The 21,401-nt window shown below is 42.8% G+C and overlaps 1 protein-coding gene across 1 annotated transcript in view; it reads right to left on the reverse strand.

Moving 5' to 3' along the window:
* The window catches only part of RSPO3 (R-spondin 3), a 61,033-nt gene that overhangs the window by 16,160 nt on the left and 23,472 nt on the right, over positions 1 to 21,401 (reverse strand). Inside the window, exons 2-4 of the mRNA XM_063331074.1 lie at positions 9,544 to 9,735; positions 7,910 to 8,056; positions 5,326 to 5,523 (exon numbers count right to left, since the gene is read on the reverse strand). Coding sequence (XP_063187144.1) covers positions 5,326 to 5,523; positions 7,910 to 8,056; positions 9,544 to 9,735 — 537 coding nt within the window. The remainder of the gene's footprint in view (positions 1 to 5,325; positions 5,524 to 7,909; positions 8,057 to 9,543; positions 9,736 to 21,401) is intronic.

Genomic DNA, 21,401 nt, shown 5'->3' on the forward strand with positions numbered 1-21,401 from the left:
AAGACTTTCAAAACTGCCTGTGTTTAAATTTTGAGAAAGCCATGATTAAAGCTTAAAAATGGCTTTTCCCAACCTTTTCAACCCTTGCATTGTAGCGACAGTACATCCTCTGCTATTTTGGATTCACAAATCGCTTCGACTCCTGCTGGTCCTATTTTTCCCCTCTTTACCCTTCTCACGCAGATCTCTTTTCTAGATGACCCCCCTGTGTGCCGGCCGGCGGCAGTGGGCAGCCCTGTGCTGTCCTTGCTCAAGGCATCCCCAGGACGCCATTTCACTTCATGTTGCAACAAGCGGATTCCCGGTCCCAACAGCCTTAACTCTCGGAGGCTGGAAATGTGTTAAAGTTAAAGAGTCAAAACCCCTTCAAGGAAAGGAAATGAGAGGTCCCCTTGGCAGCAACAAACAGAAAATAAACAACCCAACTCTTCACAAGACAGATTCCTCAATTATAGTAACAGAGGCTCGCAAAGGCCAGAGTTATGACCCGTTGGCGTATGCAGTATGTAAACACAGGGATGCAGTAATTAGCTTTGTGTTCATTTTGAGGCTTCAGAAGTCCTGTGACCTGCCGTGGAGTAAGGTCATTAACCATAACCACACTAGTGACCTTCACACAGGACACCCCATCTCTCACAGTTACGCGAGCGAACTGTGGGCTGTGATGTCTCCCCGGCTCACGTGCTCCAGCACCGTTGTTTTAAATGCCACTGAGCTATACATGAGGGAGAGGATGCGACTTTTGGGATGAGCTGGGGTTGGAATATCTTATTTTCCCAATTTGGACTTAAATGTGATTAAGTAAAAATACTCAGTACCAAAAATAATATCCAGAATTTCCCCCAATTCCTTTTTTTTTTTTTTTTTTTTGGTTTAAAAATAGTACACTGAGGAATTATTGGGCTGGTGTGGGCCTCCTTTGCCCTGGGAAGAGACCTTTATCTTTGGTGTGTGGAGTGTATAGGGAGAGACTATTCATAGCTTATTCTCTAAAGGGCAATTCACCTTTGAATAAGCAGGTGTATTCACAGCATAATATCTGTATTCCCCTTACAGCACCAACCATTAGCTGCCAAGCTACCTTGCCTCCAGGGGGTTGCAGTCTTGTGAATTTTAACTAAAATTGCCCCTCTTCCTTTCATGACAGTATCCTGCTTTCAGATTCTACAAGGTGACAATTCCTACACTCCACGGTGAAAAAGAAATATGCCGTTCTACATTCATCTCACCATGTCTTCATGTCTAATGCTTCAACTTTTGCCTGTTAGGAACAGGAATGCCTGTTAGGAACTTTGGTCTATGTTTGCACAGAACTGGACGCAGTTAACATTGGTTGTCTCCTTTGAACATCTAAATGCCACCAGCATGCAAATAAATCAAGATATGAAGAAGCAACCATTGAAATGTATTATTTATTTGTTTACAACAATAGAACTGTGTAACCAATGTAGCCTATCTGTTGGCTTGCATAATACCCAGCTTTCTAAGATGTTTTCCTTGCTCATGACTTCACACTTAGTCTGTTGGTGAGTGTTTTTAGTCTCTTCAAACTGATCAGAACATGTTCTCTGAAAGCACTTAAAACGGTCTGCTCACTGGGGGGTTTAACTGGGACTCAACAGAAAGTCATACGGTGAATGTTCTCTTTTTGGCAGAATTGCTCATGCATGAAAATGTGCAATTCTTTCCCCAGAGATACGTTCATATGCAATTCTGATATTTGGCCAACAAAAGTCAATCTCACACATTTGCTGACAGCAGTTCAAAGGGACATGTGCTTGGCTAGAGCACATTTGTTAAGGCAAAGGAATAATATTGATGGATAATTTGCAGTGTTTGAAGAGCCCTGCAAGTTATGCTTTTCCGATACATCTATTTGCCCCATTTGGCATTAATGGACAGGAAACTTGATTCTCAACATATGTCTATCAGTGACAGGTGGGAGTCAAGAAGATGCTAAGTGTGGGAAAGTAAAAGTAACAGTGCATTGCACTGAGGGAACAAAAAAAAAGTGTGAGAGAAAGAAAGGCAGAAGAAACTGGAACTTGAAATCATATAGTCGTGCAGACTAAAAAGAACTCACCATCATGGGATTAAAAGAGGAGAATTATGAAATAAAATCCAGTGAGGTTTGGATGGGACTGAGGTATAAAAGGACCCTGTATGTGAAACGCATGGGAATTACCGCATCAAATACACTGGGATCCACTAATTCAGTGCTAAAATGAGTAAAAAGAACCTTTTAGGCTAGTTAGGCTATTTGTATCCTCATTATTTCCATTTGTTTTTATTCATTCTGTAAATGCTAGCACCTTCTCCCAGTAAAACTTAATTTTGTAGCCAGTGAGGGAAAAAAATGAGTTGTAATAGTTCTCACCAGCTTTAATGACACCGCAGCAGACAGAAACAAAAAAAAAAAAAACCCTTTTTGTCTGCTTTATCTTGTTTTATGTAGCCATTCCAGGAACATGTCCTTGGTTCTGTGTGATAGCAGCGACTTAACTGACTAACATCCTGCCTCTGACCTCAACTTCTCGAGCAAAGTCATTGAGGCATCTGTGACGAGCATACCCCGTCATCATGTGGTCTTTGCCCTAACTCCCTCGGCCACAGACATCTATTCAACATGGAAATGGCCGAGCTAACTCTCTCTTCATGGCCGCGGAGGAAAGGTTAGCAGACTGCTGGGTCTGCTGCTAGACTTCAAAAGCCGATGCCATGAAAGCTGAACTCCAAAGCAATGCCTGAGCGACAATGGGGAGCCACACAATACAAAAGGGCATTTTTGATATTTCTCAACAGTAAATACAAACGTATTTACTTTCCCTGCCTTTTCCCAAAGTGTTTTTGTTGTTACCCCCTTTTGCTCTCACTGACTGGACGCAGCTAGCCATAAGAACAGAGGCTGGCTTGCTTTCTCATGCAATTATTCTGTTGTTCAAAAAGGAATAGAAGTTTTTCTCTATGTAATAAGGGACACTAGCAGTAGGGAAGATAAGTTGCCTGGAGTTTAAGTTGGAAAGCTTCATTTCCCCATTCCAGTAGGAACAGAAGGAAAACTGCTATCTTAATTCTGTTTCCTGGCTTGTCACCATAATCCACCCCTTAAAGCTATTTTAACCTAATGTTTTATGTGTGAATTCTCTCAGTTTTATTAAGAATAATCTTTTTTTAAAAAAATGTAAATTCATCTCCCTGTGAAGTTGTATGAAAGTGAATGGGACAAGCTTTTGTGGATACTGAGGAGTATATAATGGAGGATTTCAGAACATTAAAAAAAATGGCTCTCGGACATAGACATACAAATCCCAAGGGCATGGGTAGAGTTGGAACATGGGTTCCATCTGTCTGCATTGATTTCGAAGGAATTGTCTACTAAGTGGTAGAATATAGTCGGTGACTTGCTCAAAAGGAAGAAAAAACCCCATCTTTATGCACACTGCAAGAAAAAAAAGGAAAAAAAGATTCATGATTGTGAATGAATTCTTGTGGTGCGCAGTATTTTTCAAGTATGGTTTGGCTCAGATCCCATAGAATAAGAACTGACAGTAAAATACGTGAGTACTTCTTCTAAAGTACTTACTACACGGGAACAGCAGGCATTCGTCAAAGAGAAATGGCTTGTCCAATCTGAAGAGACTGCCAAATTGCCATAACACAACGTCATTATCACCTCAAAAAAAAACAGCATCACAGTTCCAAAATTATGGTTCAGTCCTACGTTTTTCACTCTGGCAAAATTAGCTTTGGTAGAAAAAAAGAGGATATTTCCCCCAGTTACAGTGGGCTAATAAGAGTCTGTGTTTCAAGTTGTGCCACTGGGCAGGAGCAGGAGCAGAAGCAAGCACGGGCATTTTGGATGTAGATTCCAAGCATAAGGGAATTTGTAAATAGCTTGCCTTGGCTGCTCCCCTGAGGCAGATACACCTCTCTACCTCTTCAAGGCGCTGCCTGACACAAGGAGGAGGAGGTGACATCTACCCTATACGTTCCCTAAATCAGTAACTCTGCCCAGTTCTTGGCTGAGGGGGAGGAGGCACCTGTAGCTATCTGGTTCATAAGATCCTCCTTCAATGTTATTTCCCTTCTCATGAGGTATTTTCCTTCTCATGAGGTATATCCCTAGAGAACACGCCAAACTTCCAGAGCATTACAAGCTCCGAACCCCTTTAACGTTTCTGTAAGTAATCTGCAGAGATTACTAGAGATCATTTAAACCCTAGAGATCATTTAACAATGAAACAGTAAGTTACTACTTGGTATCAGCAGCTCATGCTGGCTCACAGATGGTCACACAGAGGGCTGCTGCTCCACCTGCTCCACTCATCCTCAAAAGGGGTGAAACCTTTGAGCTGGGAGGAAAGGGGGAAATCGAAGCGATGGGGAAATGGGAAGGATGGGGAAAATGAGAGGGATGGGGAAAAGGAAAGGATGGGGAAAATGGGAGGGATGGGGAAAAGGAAATATTCCATCAACACTCCTGTGCCAACCAGAGTAACTGCACCCGGGACAGAGCAAGTAACTTCCCTGCTGCAAGAAGGGGAGAAAAGGGAACAGTAGAACAACAATCTCTACTGAGTGGAATTTGAATAAATTATTATTTCATAGCCTTCTTAAGCATCTCCCGTTCTTAACATGTGGGATACCATTCACTAGGTGCCATGATGGGGAATAAGCCCAACAAGCTGGCTTGCATGGAGGGGCAGCTCTGCTGGCACTCTTGCTTATTGGGTGAAACCAAGTGGAGTTTCCCTTGGCTGCCCTGCAGTGTTGTGGTCTTTCTCCCATGCTGGGACTCCATAAGCCAGATGCAGATGGCAGGATCAGGCCACGATGTTCAGACAGAGCTAGTAGAAGGAGTTCAGGGTGGGAGAGAGGCCACAGCGCTGCAGTCGCAAGAATTATGGTCTTACCTGTAGGGAAGCATGAAATAGGAGTTGGTTTGGAGGAATCCCATGGTTGAAGGGTGAAACTTGGCTGCCTGATACCCAACAAACAACTCCCACCATGACATGTTTACGACGGAGCTTTTTGTTCTGAGCTCCACATGCAACTCCTCATCTTGGCAGCTCTTTCAGCAGAACCGAGAGACAATGTGCCTTCCCATCCAGCCCACCCTGTCCTCTCTAGATCACACAAAGCACATTTTTTGAGCAGCGTTAGGACTTTATTTACTCCAGGCAAGGGCACAGTTCTCTCCAGCCCAAAGACCACCACATCAATGGGAGCTTTGGTGAAGCCTGCAATCAAGGCCTGGGATTTCAGACGTGAGTTATTAAACAAGCACAATACCAATCTCATATTATGATGATGATAACGTGGTACCTTTTCCTTCCTTCTGACATCTCTTTCTTTGTACAATACATTTTCTGCTCTCGCTTGTAGCTGGGCAAGGATTGCCCCTTGCTGACGGATGCTGTACGATCTCTCTGACCCTTACTTCATTTCCTCTTTTGAAACCACATGTTTTTCCTTTCTTTGTGCAAGGGCTCCACGGACTCCACTCACTAGCTTCACAGTGCACTGCAATAAACATAGGACAAGCTGAGCCTGGCCAATATCTTTTTGTATACACAATGCATATGGTACATTAATTTTATTCTGCATCAGCCAAAAGGTGGCAAAAATTAGTGGAACTAATCAGGATTTACAGCAGTGAATTGACAGAAATTGGGCTGCTGAGGATATACTGCACAAAATAATGTCAAATAATTGTCAGTTACTATTTTGTATTCGCTGTTTTGTAATTCCATTCCTGAAACGGGGCAACAACACCACAATTGATCTCAATGAAATCAGTTACTGGGGCTTGTTCTGAGGTTGCTCTGGTTTTGTGGAGGTATAAAACCGTGTAGCTTCAGTGGAATCAAACTTTGGTCGTGTCTATGCGAAAGGAGAGTGAAGTCATGGGGTCAAGCTGCTGCAGCTGGTCTCAAAGGTATTGAATTTAGAAATCAATAGAGTTATAAAGGACCAACTGATATCAAATGCATTACATTAAGAATCAAATATCTTTGGAGATCTGCTGCTTGGTATTCAGCTTAAATAGTGAAAGAACCATCATCTGTAGCATATACAAGCTCTAAGTAGGCAAAGCAGAGGAGAATTTGGGTCAGGGGAGTGCAAACTTTTCAGAAAAGGGCGGGTTACAGTTTATAAACTACAGTGATCCAAATGTGCATCCTGTACTATTGGCAACTCAAAAGGTGTGCAGCTGGACACTTGTCCAAACAGTGTAGACAAAAATGGGAGGAATCTTGGAAGCTTAACAATGTGCTTTTAATAACTATCCTTCTTTTGTGCCATCTCCTCAGTATCCTTCTCTTGAAAAAAGATAGTAAACATTTATATTTACTTTATATTCATGTGCGGGTCTAAGACCATAAAGCACCGCTGAAGAAAGACAGACTTACAGCCGCTCTATAAGGAGGAGTTTGTAAGTCAACATTTTTCCAGCTCTAGAATTTATTTCCAAATTTTTCAAAACCTGAAAATATAACTGACCTCAGGCAATCTCTGAGCCTTCCTCCAGTGAATTGTCATGTGGGTCATTTTGTTTTTCATATTACACTGGAGCTCTCCTGTTAAAATAATTGGCCTTCACGTGCACAAAAAGGTTCTGTTTTTCCTCCGTAGCTTTAAATGGCTTTTCCTAGTTGAGACTGACTCATTGTTAAAGCAGCTAAGTCTACAGCACTTGGAAACAGCCATCAAGAAACAAAAACGATCCCTTGAATTTCTTTCAAAGATGAAAGTCTTTGCTTGAAAATAAAACCGTAAAAACCGTCACTACCACCTGAACTAATATATATTTGAGAAGGAAAATGCCAAAGTACTGTACATTATTTTTATTCCTGCATTACTTCCCCTCCAAAACAGGCGATGCCAGGGAGAGCTATGTGCATGATACTGTGGGGGAGGAGATTTCCATCACGGCCAGACTGCGCCTAAGTGCTCCCTGGTTGCTGGTGGCTGAAGAGGTTACTGCTTCCACCGCAGTTCGCAGCCCTCAGCCACCACAATTCACAGCCGGCGTACTAAAATAAGCTGAACCTTGCTGCAGCTTCGGCATGCCCATGGCAGGGGATGTCAACTGCAGCAGCCCAGAGGCAAATATATCACTTGTTCTGCTGTCAGCCGGAGGGGTGGCAGAGGGATGGAGCAGACGGTTAGGTGTGGTGACCTCCAAAATTGCCCCAGCATGAATAATCGGAGCTTGTGAGTCAGAGGCTGGAGAGATACAACAGCAGGTCTCTTCTCCACAGCCAGTGAGTCACAGGACCAGTGTCGCCAATCTCATTCCTTCAGTGACAGTGCCACACTATTTGGTGTTTTATTTTAATCCTTGGTTTCTGGAGTCAGGTGATTATGCACATATACCATTTTGCGGTTTGGGGGGTTTAGGAGGTTTTTTTTCATGAATGTTTTAGTTTCTAGCCTTCACCTTTAGTGAAGGTAAGCTTCAAAATGTTGACGCACGCATGCTTTGAAGGCTCAGGTAGTACGAGGGAGCTAAAGCAAAGCAGTTAGTATTTTAATCTTTCAACTACATGTGGGGTCTGGCTCAGGATTTTTGAACCTTTGATGTTAGCAGTGCTGCATAACACCGTAACAGAGCAAGTAAGAGATGGATGTCATTCTGCCTCAGGGCAGACCAAACAGGCCGTATTTCCTGAGGCAGGATCGCCCTTAGCATCAAGGCTGTGTTTGTGGGCCACAACCAAGCTTGTGCCTCTTGTGAAGCAGCAGACTTGGGAAATACCTTGAGCGTTTTTGTGCTAGGGAACACATCTGGTGATGCAGAACGTTTCCATTTTAAGTTGCACTTCCCTGGTGGTGCAACTGATCTTGCAACTCATGTCCTCCTTACATCCCCCATCCCTTGTGAGAAAACCAGGCAGGGACTTACCGATGCTAGTGCACTCCATCGTGTGATTGTTGGCTTCCAGCCCATCAGGGCACTTTTCAAGGCACTTTCCGCTGTATAAGTAAAACCCACTTTTACACTTTGTGCAGAAGTTTCTGGTGAAGCAGGTATCACAGTCGGCTTTACATTCTGAAATGCAAACAGTAAACAACAATGTTGTTGCTCTTTGCCATGAAACGCCCTCTCACATATACCAGAATCACGCAATTCTAGCAATGTTAAACAATCTTCAAAGGAAGCAAGTTCTATTTAGATCTTCTTCGTGGCCTGCACACACAGTGAGGCCAGCCATAAGTGACCTTGACATGAGTGAGGGTTTAATAAGGGTGGCCTGCTGCTGAATGGCCTCACACTGCTTGTCTTCTTGCAGACCTATGCAAAGAGAAGACAGAGCACAGCCCATCAGAATAACAATATGCTGCTTCTGCCCTACACTGGCACAGCACAGGTACTAATTAACCCCACAGGGCACAAACGCTGGGGCAGTTCCACATTATCTATCTCCATTCATCCAGGAGAAATAAAAATATGCCAGAATTTAGAATCTGCCTAAGGCTGTTTTACATCAACATCTTTTTCTTTTTTAAATTACTCCCTGATGTTGAATCAGATGTCCTGGTGTATTTTATGTATTCTCTACATGACTACAAAAATTGCCATTAGTGGTATGTTTCCCAGTTCTCAGATATTTTTAAAAGAAATACATAAAAACTTGTGTATGGCACAGCTCATGTCTGATATGCAATGCCACACACTGCTAAAAAGTGAGCAAATACTTTACAGTGTCAAGTTACTCTGTAAGTCTTTACTCTGGGGTCCGTTCATTAAATAACTTTTATTACCAGGCTAAAACTGGGAGAGTTGCTTGGCTGTCACTCTTACGTTTTTATGTCACCTGCGGGATCAAAAACAGTGAATTCAACAACAAAAAGAGAAGTGGGGAGGCCATTGCGATCTTTTCCAGCTCATTTATGGTTCAAAATACATAGTGGGGTCAAAATGTTGCCTGAGCAGTAAAGAATAGAGTTGGGTTCTCTGTCCCTCAGCCCGAAGGTGGCATGAATCAGTAACTTCTCCCAAATCAGGCTGAAACCTGGCCAGGTGCTACAGGCATTTAGAGGACTACACTGAGTGTGAGACAAGCTATAAAGAGAGACCAGGGTAAATCGCGTCTCCAAAGAATGCCACCTGCCATCTTCTGTCCTTGTCGCAGGGCTCGGGCGGGTAAGGGCAGTGGGTTAAACGGCTCCAGCCACCGAGATTCAGCATCCCTCGGTCCCCGCTCTTCGGAGCTGCTGCCGCTGCCTCTTGTTGCCAGAGGGCAGTGCCTGGTGCCCACCGGCGCTGCCCTTTCGCATGGGGGTGTCGAGGAGGAGAGCATCACCTGGGTCCTAGGCAGGTGACTCATGCAGAGCCGGGATCCCTGAGCTTTAGGCCATTTTGTGATCTTTCACCTGAACTTCTTGCTGGGGTTAATATTTACTGCATTACCATAAAAGAACCAAACAAATAAAGACACGGCCTGTCTGTTTGCTTCTCTGCTGACTTGACTCCTAAGGGGACACAGCACTCAAAAGAGAACAAATCCATGCGCTTCCCCTTTCCCCAGCACTTACTTGCACACTTATTAATGTCGGGATACCGTGTCCCGTAGTATCCGCTTGGACACGAGGAAAGACATACTCCGATCTGTTTCATGCCAATCCTCTCCAGAACAAAAAAGAGCCTGGGTTTACATGACAGGCATCCGTTGTAGTCAGAACATGTAGCACACCCTCCTTGGCAACCCTGGCTCACGTTAGAATGCACTGAGAAGACAAGCATCAAAAAAAAGAGAAAAAAAAAACAGTGAGAGAACAAGATATTAGACAAGACCATGAAATAACGGTTCCTCCGTACTTGGAAGGGTGGACCATCCACCTCTCCGACAGCTCTTAAAGATTGCTTCATTTTTTCTTGTGTCTCTTATGACCTGACATTTCATTTCAGCGATTATTTCATCTGCATAAAAATGAGAAGCTCAGCTGATGTGCTCACATCTTGCAGAAATAGCTAACAGCAAATTATATTTGAAATAGATTTTATGGAACAGCAGCATCCTAGAGAACAGTTATTTTTCTTTTAGTTATTTTCAGTGGTTTTTCTGCCTTGTATGCACTTGTCTCAGCAGATAAATACATATTCACTTATCTTTGCTTTTCCTAGCTGGATGATTAAAAATCAACTTAGTGTATCATTTCCTTCATTGACTAAATGCCTTTTGATTGAGTTCTGCTGTGCAGGAATATGCCCTTGTAAGATCTGATGCTAATTTGCCTTAATAAAAAGACACAGGAGAGCCATCCTTCTCACCCTCCTTCTTTCCCTGGAACGTTCTCTCTGGCATGTTTTTAATCTCTAACAATTACAACCTGATGTTCAGACTTAACTGTGGCATTTACCCTGCTCCAGTCCCAGCAAGGAGCACAGGTAGGATTATATTTGCCTTTAAATTGAATTGTTCTAATTCTTCAGACAAGGAAAGGAAGACTTTTTGCGCTCACTGCTTAAGATTATTCAGTTCTTCTTTAGGGGTGTGGGATAGCACAAAACAGGATGCTATTGCAGACTTCTCAGGAGCAGACATGAATCAGTGTATTATTTCTCAGTCGTAGAGAATAATGTTTTGCATCTTCCTGTACTTTAGAAGTTGTTACCTACTTTTAATTCCTTCTTGGTTGCATTCTTAAATAGCAGTTGGATCTGAAAAATAAGTAATCATCAAACAGCTCCAGACCCTGTCCCCTCTTTTTTTTTGGTCTCATCTTGTATGAAAAACCCAGGCATTTTTCTAAGTGTAAGCTTTCATCTCTCAACCTGACACATCTGGTTATATTTCATATGTTAGAGAAATCCAGTCCTCATTTGCAGTTGTACATCCTATTTATAAATAATGTCTTCCTGTTCTGCCTTATCCTCAGGCCAGTGATAACTTTATAAATATGCACGTGCCATACTTTGATTGCCTATATTAGTGTTTTGATTTTATTTTTATCTGCAGACACCGATAAATAGCTTGCATAAGCGATGAACTTGCTTTTGTCAGCTCCCTTCTGTGGATCCCTTGGACCACAAATCCATGGCTTACAGGTTGGAAGCCACCACTCTCTGCTAGCTCAGGGGAGTTTGCCTGGCAGCAGGAACGTTCAGGAATACCTCTGTACTTTGTTCACTCACAGTTTTGGCAGAAAAGACACAGCCCATGAATGGGAAAAGCACTCCTCTATGCTCTGAGGTTTCAATGACCAGTCCCGCAATCTGAGAAACCTCAAAGGGAGTTCAAGTTCACTTTTCCTCTTTCATTAATAGAATGAGGAATGAGGGTTATTTCACTCCGTAGGGATGAACACATAGGAGAAGAGCAAACTTTGGCCCTGCTGCAGAAAAAATAATTTCAATGAGAATATAAGAACCCAATTCTCTGTGCCCCCCAAGGAACTCACGTTGTAGAGCAACCTGGAGGAAGGTGTTTTACCACCTGAACACACTGCTACTATGAGAATAAACAGCATTCTGCATAGTGAGAAGCTGCAACTCCAATTCAGTTACCAGACTTGCTTTCGCTAGACTCTCAAAATGCTGAGCGCTCAAGAAGTAGAGCATATTTTTTTCTGAGAAGACTCCAAAGATACAGAGGATATATTTATTTTGAAATTAAGAGCCTGAAAAATTGGCTTTCTTTTTAAAGCTAAGTAAATGAAAGTGTCCTTGTCTCTCTCTCCCCTGTCTTGCGGCTTTTGTATAAAACTACTTTCAAAGGCAGACACAGTAACATGATCTAAGGAGCTGACATTATTTAAAAACTATCCGTGACTTTCCTTCATTAAATCTGACAGAAGGAAGAAAAAGCAGCTGAAGTACAAAATATTTGTCATCAAAGCTGCTATATAAAATATGGATGATCACTTTTGACGGGAAACATATTATGTGTGAGCACCTGTGACACGTCATTATGAATAGATTCTCTTGACAGAGAAAACATTACGTGCTCTGAGGTCAAGCTGTGTGTGTGAGCCCTTGAGACAGGTAATACTTTATTACCGAAAGATGATAATTCTCTATAGTTAAGATCCATTACATGGCCAATTTCCATCTCCCCTTTAACTCCAAAAGTATTAAGTATAAAATAAAGTGTACTCCTAGCCACTTTCACAATTTCTGCCTCCTTTCATGCATCCCAGATACATCTCATGCAAACAACACAGCAAAAGAAGAAAGCCTGTAGTTCCAAATGGAGAATCGTATTGTTAGTATTATGTAGCATGAAATAAGTTAAAATATGTAGATCAAACTCCATTTAAAGGAGTTCATGCTATGTTGTAACTCAATGTGAGAAGCAAAAAAAGCTCCCGTTCTTAGAAATGCGTAGAGCAAAATTCTTGTTGAAAAGGTAGAACTGACATTTTAAATGAAGACAGAAATTTTTTCTCTTAAAAGCTATTAAAGAGATCCTACTTTGATTGTCTCCTATTGTGCCTGGCATTTCTTGGAGCCCTGTATCTATGTAATGAAAGTGTTTCTCATTGCGTTTGCTCTGAATGCTGGGTAGAGCCTTATTCTGGCTCAGGCAAGAAGCAAAGCAAGGACAGCCAAATGCTCCAGGAACTGGTACTGTTTGAAAGCAGAGCACTGGGCTTTGTCATTGAACCTGGGAGAAAATAAATGGTGGAGGAAAAATATTTGTGTCTAGAGAATGAGATAGCATGTTTGAAATAAGGCGTCTCCAAGCTCCAGCTGAAGATCTCATTCTCGTTACCTCTCAGCCTCCTCCCTCTCTGGTTCAGATCCAGGCGCATGCCTGATCCCTGTATGTAGCGGCTGGTCCCTCCCCTCCTGCAGAGTCCAAGTGGGTTCGAAGGGATCCCAGAAGGAAACAGGGCAAACTCAGGCTCCAAAACTCCTTCCTGCCACAGGGAGGGAACTCATCACTGCTGGGTACAGAACTGGCCCTTACTACTCCCCTCTCATTGCAGCAAGGTGTTAGTGCCTGCAGATGTCAAGCACTTCAGCGACTGCACGCCATAACCATGAGGAAGCAACCAGAAGTTTTACCCTTTTTTCAGACACCGTGACCTCAAAATATAAGTGATGTGCTGCAACAAGCTGGGAACATAAACCCCATCTGGGAAATCCAGCCACAGCGCACCTGGTATAAGCATTGCTTCAAATTTCTATACTTAGGTCAACAGTAGAAATGGGCAAAGTAATGTATTTCCGCTTCAAGAAATACTTTGAAGTCTACAGGTGAAAAAGCACTAGGAGAGTGTAGACCACTCCTGTTAGCCACAAGTTTTAGATGTGGTAAGTGGAGCAGAGAGAGGTCCGGACTCTTGGCAGAGGGGCAGGCGCTGTGGCCTCGTGGGTTAGGCACTGGCTACAGAACTAGGAGGTCTAGGCTTTAGCATTGCAAATAGGTACAAGAAATGCTCTCGCTTGTAACCGCTTCGTCTTTGGTGCTACCTGCTCCATTATACAGACAAATAGAATGAAATATAAAAAATTCTCCACAGCCCTCAGAACTGACTTCCATGAGGATGAAGTATCCTGTGCATGGGCTGTTAGGAGCAATGTCTGCCATCAGACATGACCCTACCAGCCATCAAGCAGTCTGCCCTCTTGTATTCAAACGTACTTTGAGCACAGTGAAATCCTAGACTCTCAAGGATGGAAAACACAGCACAGCAATGGGCAAAGCGAAGGGTGGAAGCACAGAGTCCCACAGACAAGTTCTTCCCCATCACACAAGCGACAGCCAGGCCTTCTGACTCGTCAGGTACAGAGTGTGTATGTGAAGGCTCATGACTGGCTTTAGGTCCGGAATCCATCCCTCCATTTTTCTTTTTATAGAGCGTAAATACTGGATATCAGAGAAGACACTAAGTTAATCTTGAACTATTCTCTTCCCCTGCCTGGCTTTAAGCCCTTTTTGGCTTGGAAGCCTTTTTTTGTACAAACTGTTTGTCCAGATATTCGTTTTAAGCCTCATTAGCAAATGCAATCACTGGGGATTTTCCTTTCTCAGAATATTTTCCAAAGCCCTGCTTTGGAAACAATGAGTTGTGGCCTCTGTGTTAAAAATAGAAAGTTAGGGACAAGGAGCTGAATTTGAGGCTGAACTTTCAATGACAAGATGATAGGAGATTTTGACGGCATGCATCAAATAAATTCTAAAACCTTTGCAATGAAATTTTTCTATCAGTTTTACTTTATATATAGATTAAAATTTATGGGATCAAAAAAAGAAAATAAGAAAATGAGGGAGGAATCCAGGTGGATGTATGTTCTGACAGCCAGGGGAAAAGCTCAGGGTGGAAGATTCTTTGCCCACTTGCTGCAGCTGAGGTGCACTGTCTCATCACCAACCTTCAGCCACAAGATGAAGTCCATTTAGAGGCTCGCTCTTGAAATGGATGTGCTAGACAAATGAAATCCATCCCTGCTAGAGAGCTGCTGCTGCTACTCCTGGTTTCTTGGGCTTGCGCATTCTCACAGGAAATATTTTCACAGCAGAGCTGTGCTGGAATTCAGCCTCCCCGGCTGGGCTGACCCTCGCCAAGAGACCCAGGCCCTGCCTCGGCTTTACCCACCGCATGGCACACATGCGGGCATTAGCCCATGTGGTGGTGGGAATTTGGGATGGGATAGCCCATGGGTTCTTGTGTTGCTTGATCGCTCCGTGCATTCACTGGTGTTTGTTTCTCTCTCTCTCTCTCTCCTGGTGCGAAGCAGCTGCCTGTGGCAGTGGCCTGAAAACAATACTTCATGCAAAGCAGAGCTACTCTTAATCATGCGGACCGTCCTTTAGGCAAACGCAAACAGCATTTGGCAGCGAGCTCTTCTAATGAGAAAGTCATTAAGGAATTCAGTTTGCAAACCACAGCGTATTTCCTCAGACTCTTTCTTGGACAGAATTTCTCTGTGTGGAAATGTGTTAGAAGCAGAACAGACAATGGTGGGGCAAAAACTCTGAACCAACTTGTAGGCAACATGCAGTGTGGAGCGAGGAGAAAGCCCAGGAGTGGTGGGACAGCACTGGGAGAGCAAATACACAGGGGTTTGACAAGTTTGTGTTATCTCTGCTAAACAGATTGCCAGCCTGGGCCAAGATGAAACCTGAGCTCAGTCTTGCAGGCTAAGCTCCCCTTGATCGCGTGGCCTTAAATCACCCACAGGGAGGCAAGGGACTTGACACATCATGATGGGGCAGCAGCTGGGGTCTACAGGGAAAAGAGACCCATACAGGGCAATTGCTATATTGGATTTGCCATAAGTTTTCTGGGATGCAACCGAACCAGTGGTGATAGCTGAGGAACGGGGACTCTCCATCCAGCCTCCCCTGTACCTACAGGACTCTGAGGTGGCCTGAAAGGAGAGGCAGTTGCAAAAGTTGCAAAAAGGAAATATCAGTCTAAACGTCAACTGTTAAAGGCTTAATATCTTCTGTTTCTCTTTGTGATTTGTGCTTCACAAATACTTTAAAATTTCTTTCTAAGATGATGGTAGCTCCTCCAGAGATTTGCCTGACTTAAATTTTATTTCAGAGCATCGCTGCCTTCTACGGTACAAAACACATAAAAAAGAAGATCCTCAAGTGTCCTGTGTTTTGAAGGAAAAAGATCCCATAACGACTGAAAAAAAATTTCCTCAAACATCTGCCTGGCTTGACAGAATATTTTCCTCCTCAAGAGGCACTTCCCATCTGAGGGAAAAGAAACCAACCTATTTTGTTCACCAAATGTCAACAGTTCTAAAGAGCAACAGAAACATGAGCATGGGACTGTCCCACAGTCTGAGGGAGTATCCGTAACCATTCTGTAGTGGTGTCTACGAGAAAGGAGGCCCACAGCCCAATGGCCAAGATCTCACTGGGGAATGCCTCATCATTATTAAACACATGTCTGGCAAAGTGATCCTGAAAATTAAGTATACTGGCTGCCAGAACACATTTCCCCTGAATTTGGTTAGAAAGAGCATCAACAGGCTGAAAAATCTCACCAGGGGTGCAGAGTTTTATGCAGTCTCCTAGCATCTTCAGCACAACAGAAATCAGCCACAGCAACCACAAATGGCTCCTTCTCATTCCAGAGAGTTTTGTAAATAAACTGAAAAATTCTTTTCACGGAGAGAGAAGGGAAATTGACTTTTTTTTCCCATGTACTACGGAACACCACCAAAATTCAGGGATCCAGGAAGTTTAACCAGTATAGGAACCAAAGAAGATCGCTGAGGGAAGTTGCCTTAAGCACCCTGGTAGTGATGGTAAAGGTAGGACCAGGTCACGCAATACCGTCTCACAGTCGCACAATACCGTCTCACATCAACTTCTAAATCCTATAAGCAACTACAGATCTTACTTTTAGAGTCAGCTGTTTACAAATACCCAGCCTTCAAGGCTATACATTATGAATCTTCCCTAAAAATGGAAAACTGAATTACGTTATCTCCTCCTTATTGTCTAGATAAGAAGACCTGTTATAGAAAGGAAAGTATGGGGTCTATAAAGAATAGTAACCTAACAGTTGTGTAAGCTAGTAGTTGTATAACCAAAGTGTCATGACGCTTGTCAGACTCAGCTACTTGCAAATAAAGCATCTGTGCTGAGATGAAAAAAGGAGGTGTGAGTTTTGGAAAGAGATTATATTTGATGCATGTATATTTAGACAGTATTTTAATACTCTAATCCTGCAAGATGCTGTCATGAAGCTCCCTGGTTTATTTTACACTGTTCGTATGCACGCAGAACTCTAAAAACAAAGTTGTCAACGTCACTGTGACTACCATGACTCCCCGGCCTCTTCCCTACAAGAGACGCATACTTCTATCAAGTAAAAAAGCACAGCTGTATATTGCACATGCTGATTCTTTGAAATATGCAGTCTTTCTGCTTGATTTTCTGCTTGATGCTAGTGTCCCATCTACCGTTTATGTGTTTCTAAAAGAGCTCATTGGTGCTCGGGTTGTTCTGGTGTCAGCAGAGCCTGTCCCCCGTTTGTTTCTCTGTTTTGTTCCTTTAACATACTGGAGACTTTTATTGTTGCGTATTACACAGATGCTCGTGTACTTCCAAGCTGTATAAGGATCACTCAGCTCATACTGTCAACATTACACAACTACAGTAGCATTTGCAAGTTTCTTGTTTCCCACAGGGTCTTTTGAGACTAGAGTTTTTCTCTCAAAGTTTTGTTTCAGAAACCACAGAAAGAACAGCAGGATGTAACAGATTTTACTTTCCATGCTGGGGAGTAGGGAGAAGGGTTTAGACAGCAAAAGCCTGTAATCCCATGTCGAAGCTATGATTTTCTACTACCATGTTTACAGCGTTAAAAAATTAATAAGCCAGACAGCAAGCCAGCCCACTGCCTTGGCGTTGGTCAGATGTGCCTTTAGTCAATTACTTAATATCCTGTCAATTTTGTGTATTTTCCTAAGTGGAACTGATCAAAAGTTTGTACTGAATGAAATAATTTTTTCTGTGTAACTATTAAATTCATACCACACTGAAGCTAACTAAAAACCCAGAAGTATGTTGTTTGCTGTGGAACTGTTCTGGACTGATGCCCGCAAAGACCGAAGCAGAACCTGTCTCTTTAAATTCAAGTCTCGCATCAAGACTTGAACCCAGAGTATAGATACTAAGGAGTATCCCACTGCTGGAAGGTCTCTAAAAATTGTTTTCTACAATATGTGACAAGGGGAAACCCTGATGTGAAATTTTCGCAAAGGAAAAAAGGGTAAATTCTCCAGCCTGGCCGGACCATACATCTGTCAGTGACATAAAATACTGTCCAAAATTCCAAGTTTAAATTAATGATTAAATTGCTAGCTCTGGTGATTGCTTCTCTGCTGTAGCGCGGTGTAGCGATGCATATGCTAGCAACACCCAGCAAAGGCTGACCCAACTATTTTCACTTTTCCTCATGCCATTGGGACCCATGCCAGTCTAAAAAAAAGAAGTCAAAGGTTTTTGAGTGCAAAGCATGAACAGTATGATATGAAATCAAATTCAACTCTGATGGAAAACAGACAAGAAACTTTGCCACCGGTGTGCTCGGACTTGCTGACCGAAGTCCTGGCCCACCGAAGTCAATGGCAAAACTCCTGCGAAAAGGTGGGAGTGAGGGTTTCACTAATTTGTTAATCGGCATTAGAGTAGCCCATGGTTCGGAGTACAGCTATCCGATTTTTAGAGGGCAGTGTGATTGGATAGCCTGTTTTCATTGGGATTAGAGTAATAGGGCTGGCGAGATTTAAGTAGGCATCTGATGCTGGAGAAACGGACTGAGTTCAACAGCTCCACGTGCCTGGCTCTTCTTGTGAAGTAACTATGAATGGCACGTAGTTAGGGCTTGTTTCATCACCCCTTCTGCGCTGCCCTCCCTTTGAAGTCTGAGCCTTCCCCTCCCAACCGGCTTCGCTGCCTCACACGCTGACCCACATGAAAGAAATTCAGCGCTCACACCAAGCATCATTCACTTCCCCCAAACCGTAATACGTCTAACATCACTGCAGTGATACACAGCAGGCAGTTTACGGTCCAGCTAAAGCCATGCTAGGAAGTTTTGGAGCTGAATTATTGGGGTGCTGGTGATGAAATCAAGGCTGTCGTCCATTTTGTGCTTAAGCAGGGATACAGTTCATTTTTTATGTGGTGGTGTACCACCACTTCCCTGAGGATTTGCGCGCCAATCAGCTCAGTTGATTGCAAGAGAAAATGAATTAAAATTAATTAAAACTGGTTGTTGTTGTGTTGGGTATTTTAACGTAACATCTGTAAAAATATGTTCTTTATCCGAAAACCAAGGAAACGCTGACCCATCAAACTTTCCAGATAGGCAGATTAATGGAAAGTTTATGCACAGGCTGTATTTGAAAACAGAAACAGCAGACTGCGCGGGGTTAGTGGCTGTTGTGGCCAGTTGTTGCGCAGACCCGGTGAGCTCTGGTCAGCCACGCAGGGAAATGGCCGGCAGCACCATTATGACCTCAGCGGTCAGTAAGCCAATCAACCACAGCTTTCCCTCCTAAATTAGTTTGCTTGCACCAGTCCTATTGGGTGCCTTAGTGGTACAAAGGTTCAGGCAGAGGATGCCCTGTTGTCCCCTTGCTGCCACCTCCAGCGTAGAAGACACCCCCCACAGCTGCTGGGTCAACGCAGGGTGAAACCAGGTCCCCCGTACCCACCTTCACCAGTGTTCTTCCCACTAAGAGGAGCCCCATGGCCACCACCTCCCTTGCAACCTAAGGCTGAAAGCTGTCAGGCTGCTCCAGCCTCTTGAGGATGCCCTGGAGAGGATGTGCAGCAACTGGGAAATCAGTTTAATTGCTTAAAGGTCTCTATGAATGTTTTGCTCCGCTCCGATGCCTGCCTGTAAGGATCACACTATAGGGGATGGTGGCAATGCTATTTCACAAGGATTTTCAAATTGGGATTCATGCAAAATGGCTGTAAAATGCAAAAAGTTATGAAATATTCTACAAAAAAAATTACAAAATTTTCTACAAAAGAATACTTGGTTTCAGTTATTTGAAAAAGATTTTGACAAAATTATGTCGAATCTTTTTTACAAAATATTTCTATTTTTAAACACTGATGCGTTCTAATGGAATTTTGTTCTGTCAATGATTCTCTGAGTGCCGTTATTTTGAAATTATAATAGTAACAACGTAAAGGTGATAAGGAATGGTAAGATATAGAATTTCAATTTAAAAGGAAATTCTAAAGTAAAAAAATAAATAAACTGAGGCCACCTATTGACAATACTAGGTAAAGTAAAACAAACAAACAAAGTTATCTAATTATATATGAAATCAAGAATGAAATATCCAGGAAATTTAGAGTAGTGTTATGAGTGTTATTAAACATTGTATGGTAAGAACTAAGATTTTGAAGCCACTTTAATGTTTTTCTACAATAGCAAAAAAAATATGGAAAAAAAAAGCTTTATGTGTCTTTAAAACCAGTTTAACCTAAACTAAAGAAAAAACATTTGGAAAGATTAATGGTTAATTTAAGAATTATAACTTTTAGGGATGACTGGTTTTTGTTTGTCTGATATGTTCTTTAATATTGCTGATGCACATCCAAAATGATATCTGATACTTTTTATGCACATTTGAACAGGTGGTCTTAAAAATAAACTTTTGCCAAAGTATTTCACCAATGGCAATGGTAGGAGCCACGTAATTTAGGCTGGATCACAGCAGCATCCTGAGGGCACATGTTTAACCTTCCGCTGCACGTGCAAGTACAAATTTGTGAGGCACCTCTTCCTATGCAACCTGCTGCACAACAAAATGATCCGTTTGCTGTTTCGTGGCCTGAGCGAGCTGCTTTTTCAGGTGTTGGATGCCTTAGCCAGCTTGCAAAATACCCTTGGCACTTTGCAACAGTGCTCCGTTGAAGAACATTTTTCTAATAGCTACAGTAATGAGGAAGAGAGGACTGTTCAGTTCTGTTTTGTCACGCTGTAAAATAATTAAGTTAAGCTGATGCAGAATAAATGATAGAAATAGAATCTGTTACTGCAAATAGAACTGTCTAATATAAGTTATACCAACAATTAGTTAGGCTTCGGTGAAAACCAAACATCCCCTAGATATTAGAAAAACATGAAATCACAGCAGTTATTTTTAAAGCATCCAATACGATGAATATTTGGCAGCTCGACTGGTGGCTAGTGGCTTGCGGCACCACTTGGTTGGGCTGCCATGAGACAGGGCTCGGATATGAGATGACCGCAACAACACCACTCCAAATGCTGGGCTGCTGCAGCAAAAAATGTGATAAAAAATGACACAAACAGATGCCAAAATGGAATAAGTGAAAGGAAAGGTTGAACTGTGCCCTAGTATGAAAACATCCTTCTTAGCTAACTGCTTGACCTCACGGAGTTGCATGAAGCAAGTCAAGCAATTTGCTTTCACAGAGAGGTGGCAGTTCCCCACAAGTACATGCCCCCGATGACAGCAAGCAAAATTGGACGTATAGGGGATTCTGTCCTGGGGTGGAGTGATGGACCCAGTTATCAACCTGTAATCTGTAGACCACAGTAAGTCTGCATAATGTTAGAAATGAGGAAAAATGATTGTGATGGTATGGGTTCCCCACCCCCAAAGCAAACATATACACAATCCAGTACGCATAGAAAAGAAACAAACAGCATGGAAGAAAATTGGTGAACTTTCCACATCTAGGTACTTTATCTTTTCCTATATTTGAAACCCCCCTAACAGCACCGCTGAGTTATGTGCTTTTGGAGAAAGCTAGGGGTTCTTGGATTTGAAGGTTGGTGAAGTTGCCAGCTTATGGTCCCCTTCTAGCGTTGGAAAGTCAAAAGTATTAGCAGTCGCATTTCCAAACCCAGGGCCTCCAGTGAGACAACTAATCTCCTGCTTCATTCCTACCTATATAACCTGATTTTCAGAGTGCCTGTGG

Source organism: Chroicocephalus ridibundus, chromosome 3, assembly GCF_963924245.1.
Source record: "Chroicocephalus ridibundus chromosome 3, bChrRid1.1, whole genome shotgun sequence".
NCBI lineage: Eukaryota > Metazoa > Chordata > Aves > Charadriiformes > Laridae > Chroicocephalus > Chroicocephalus ridibundus.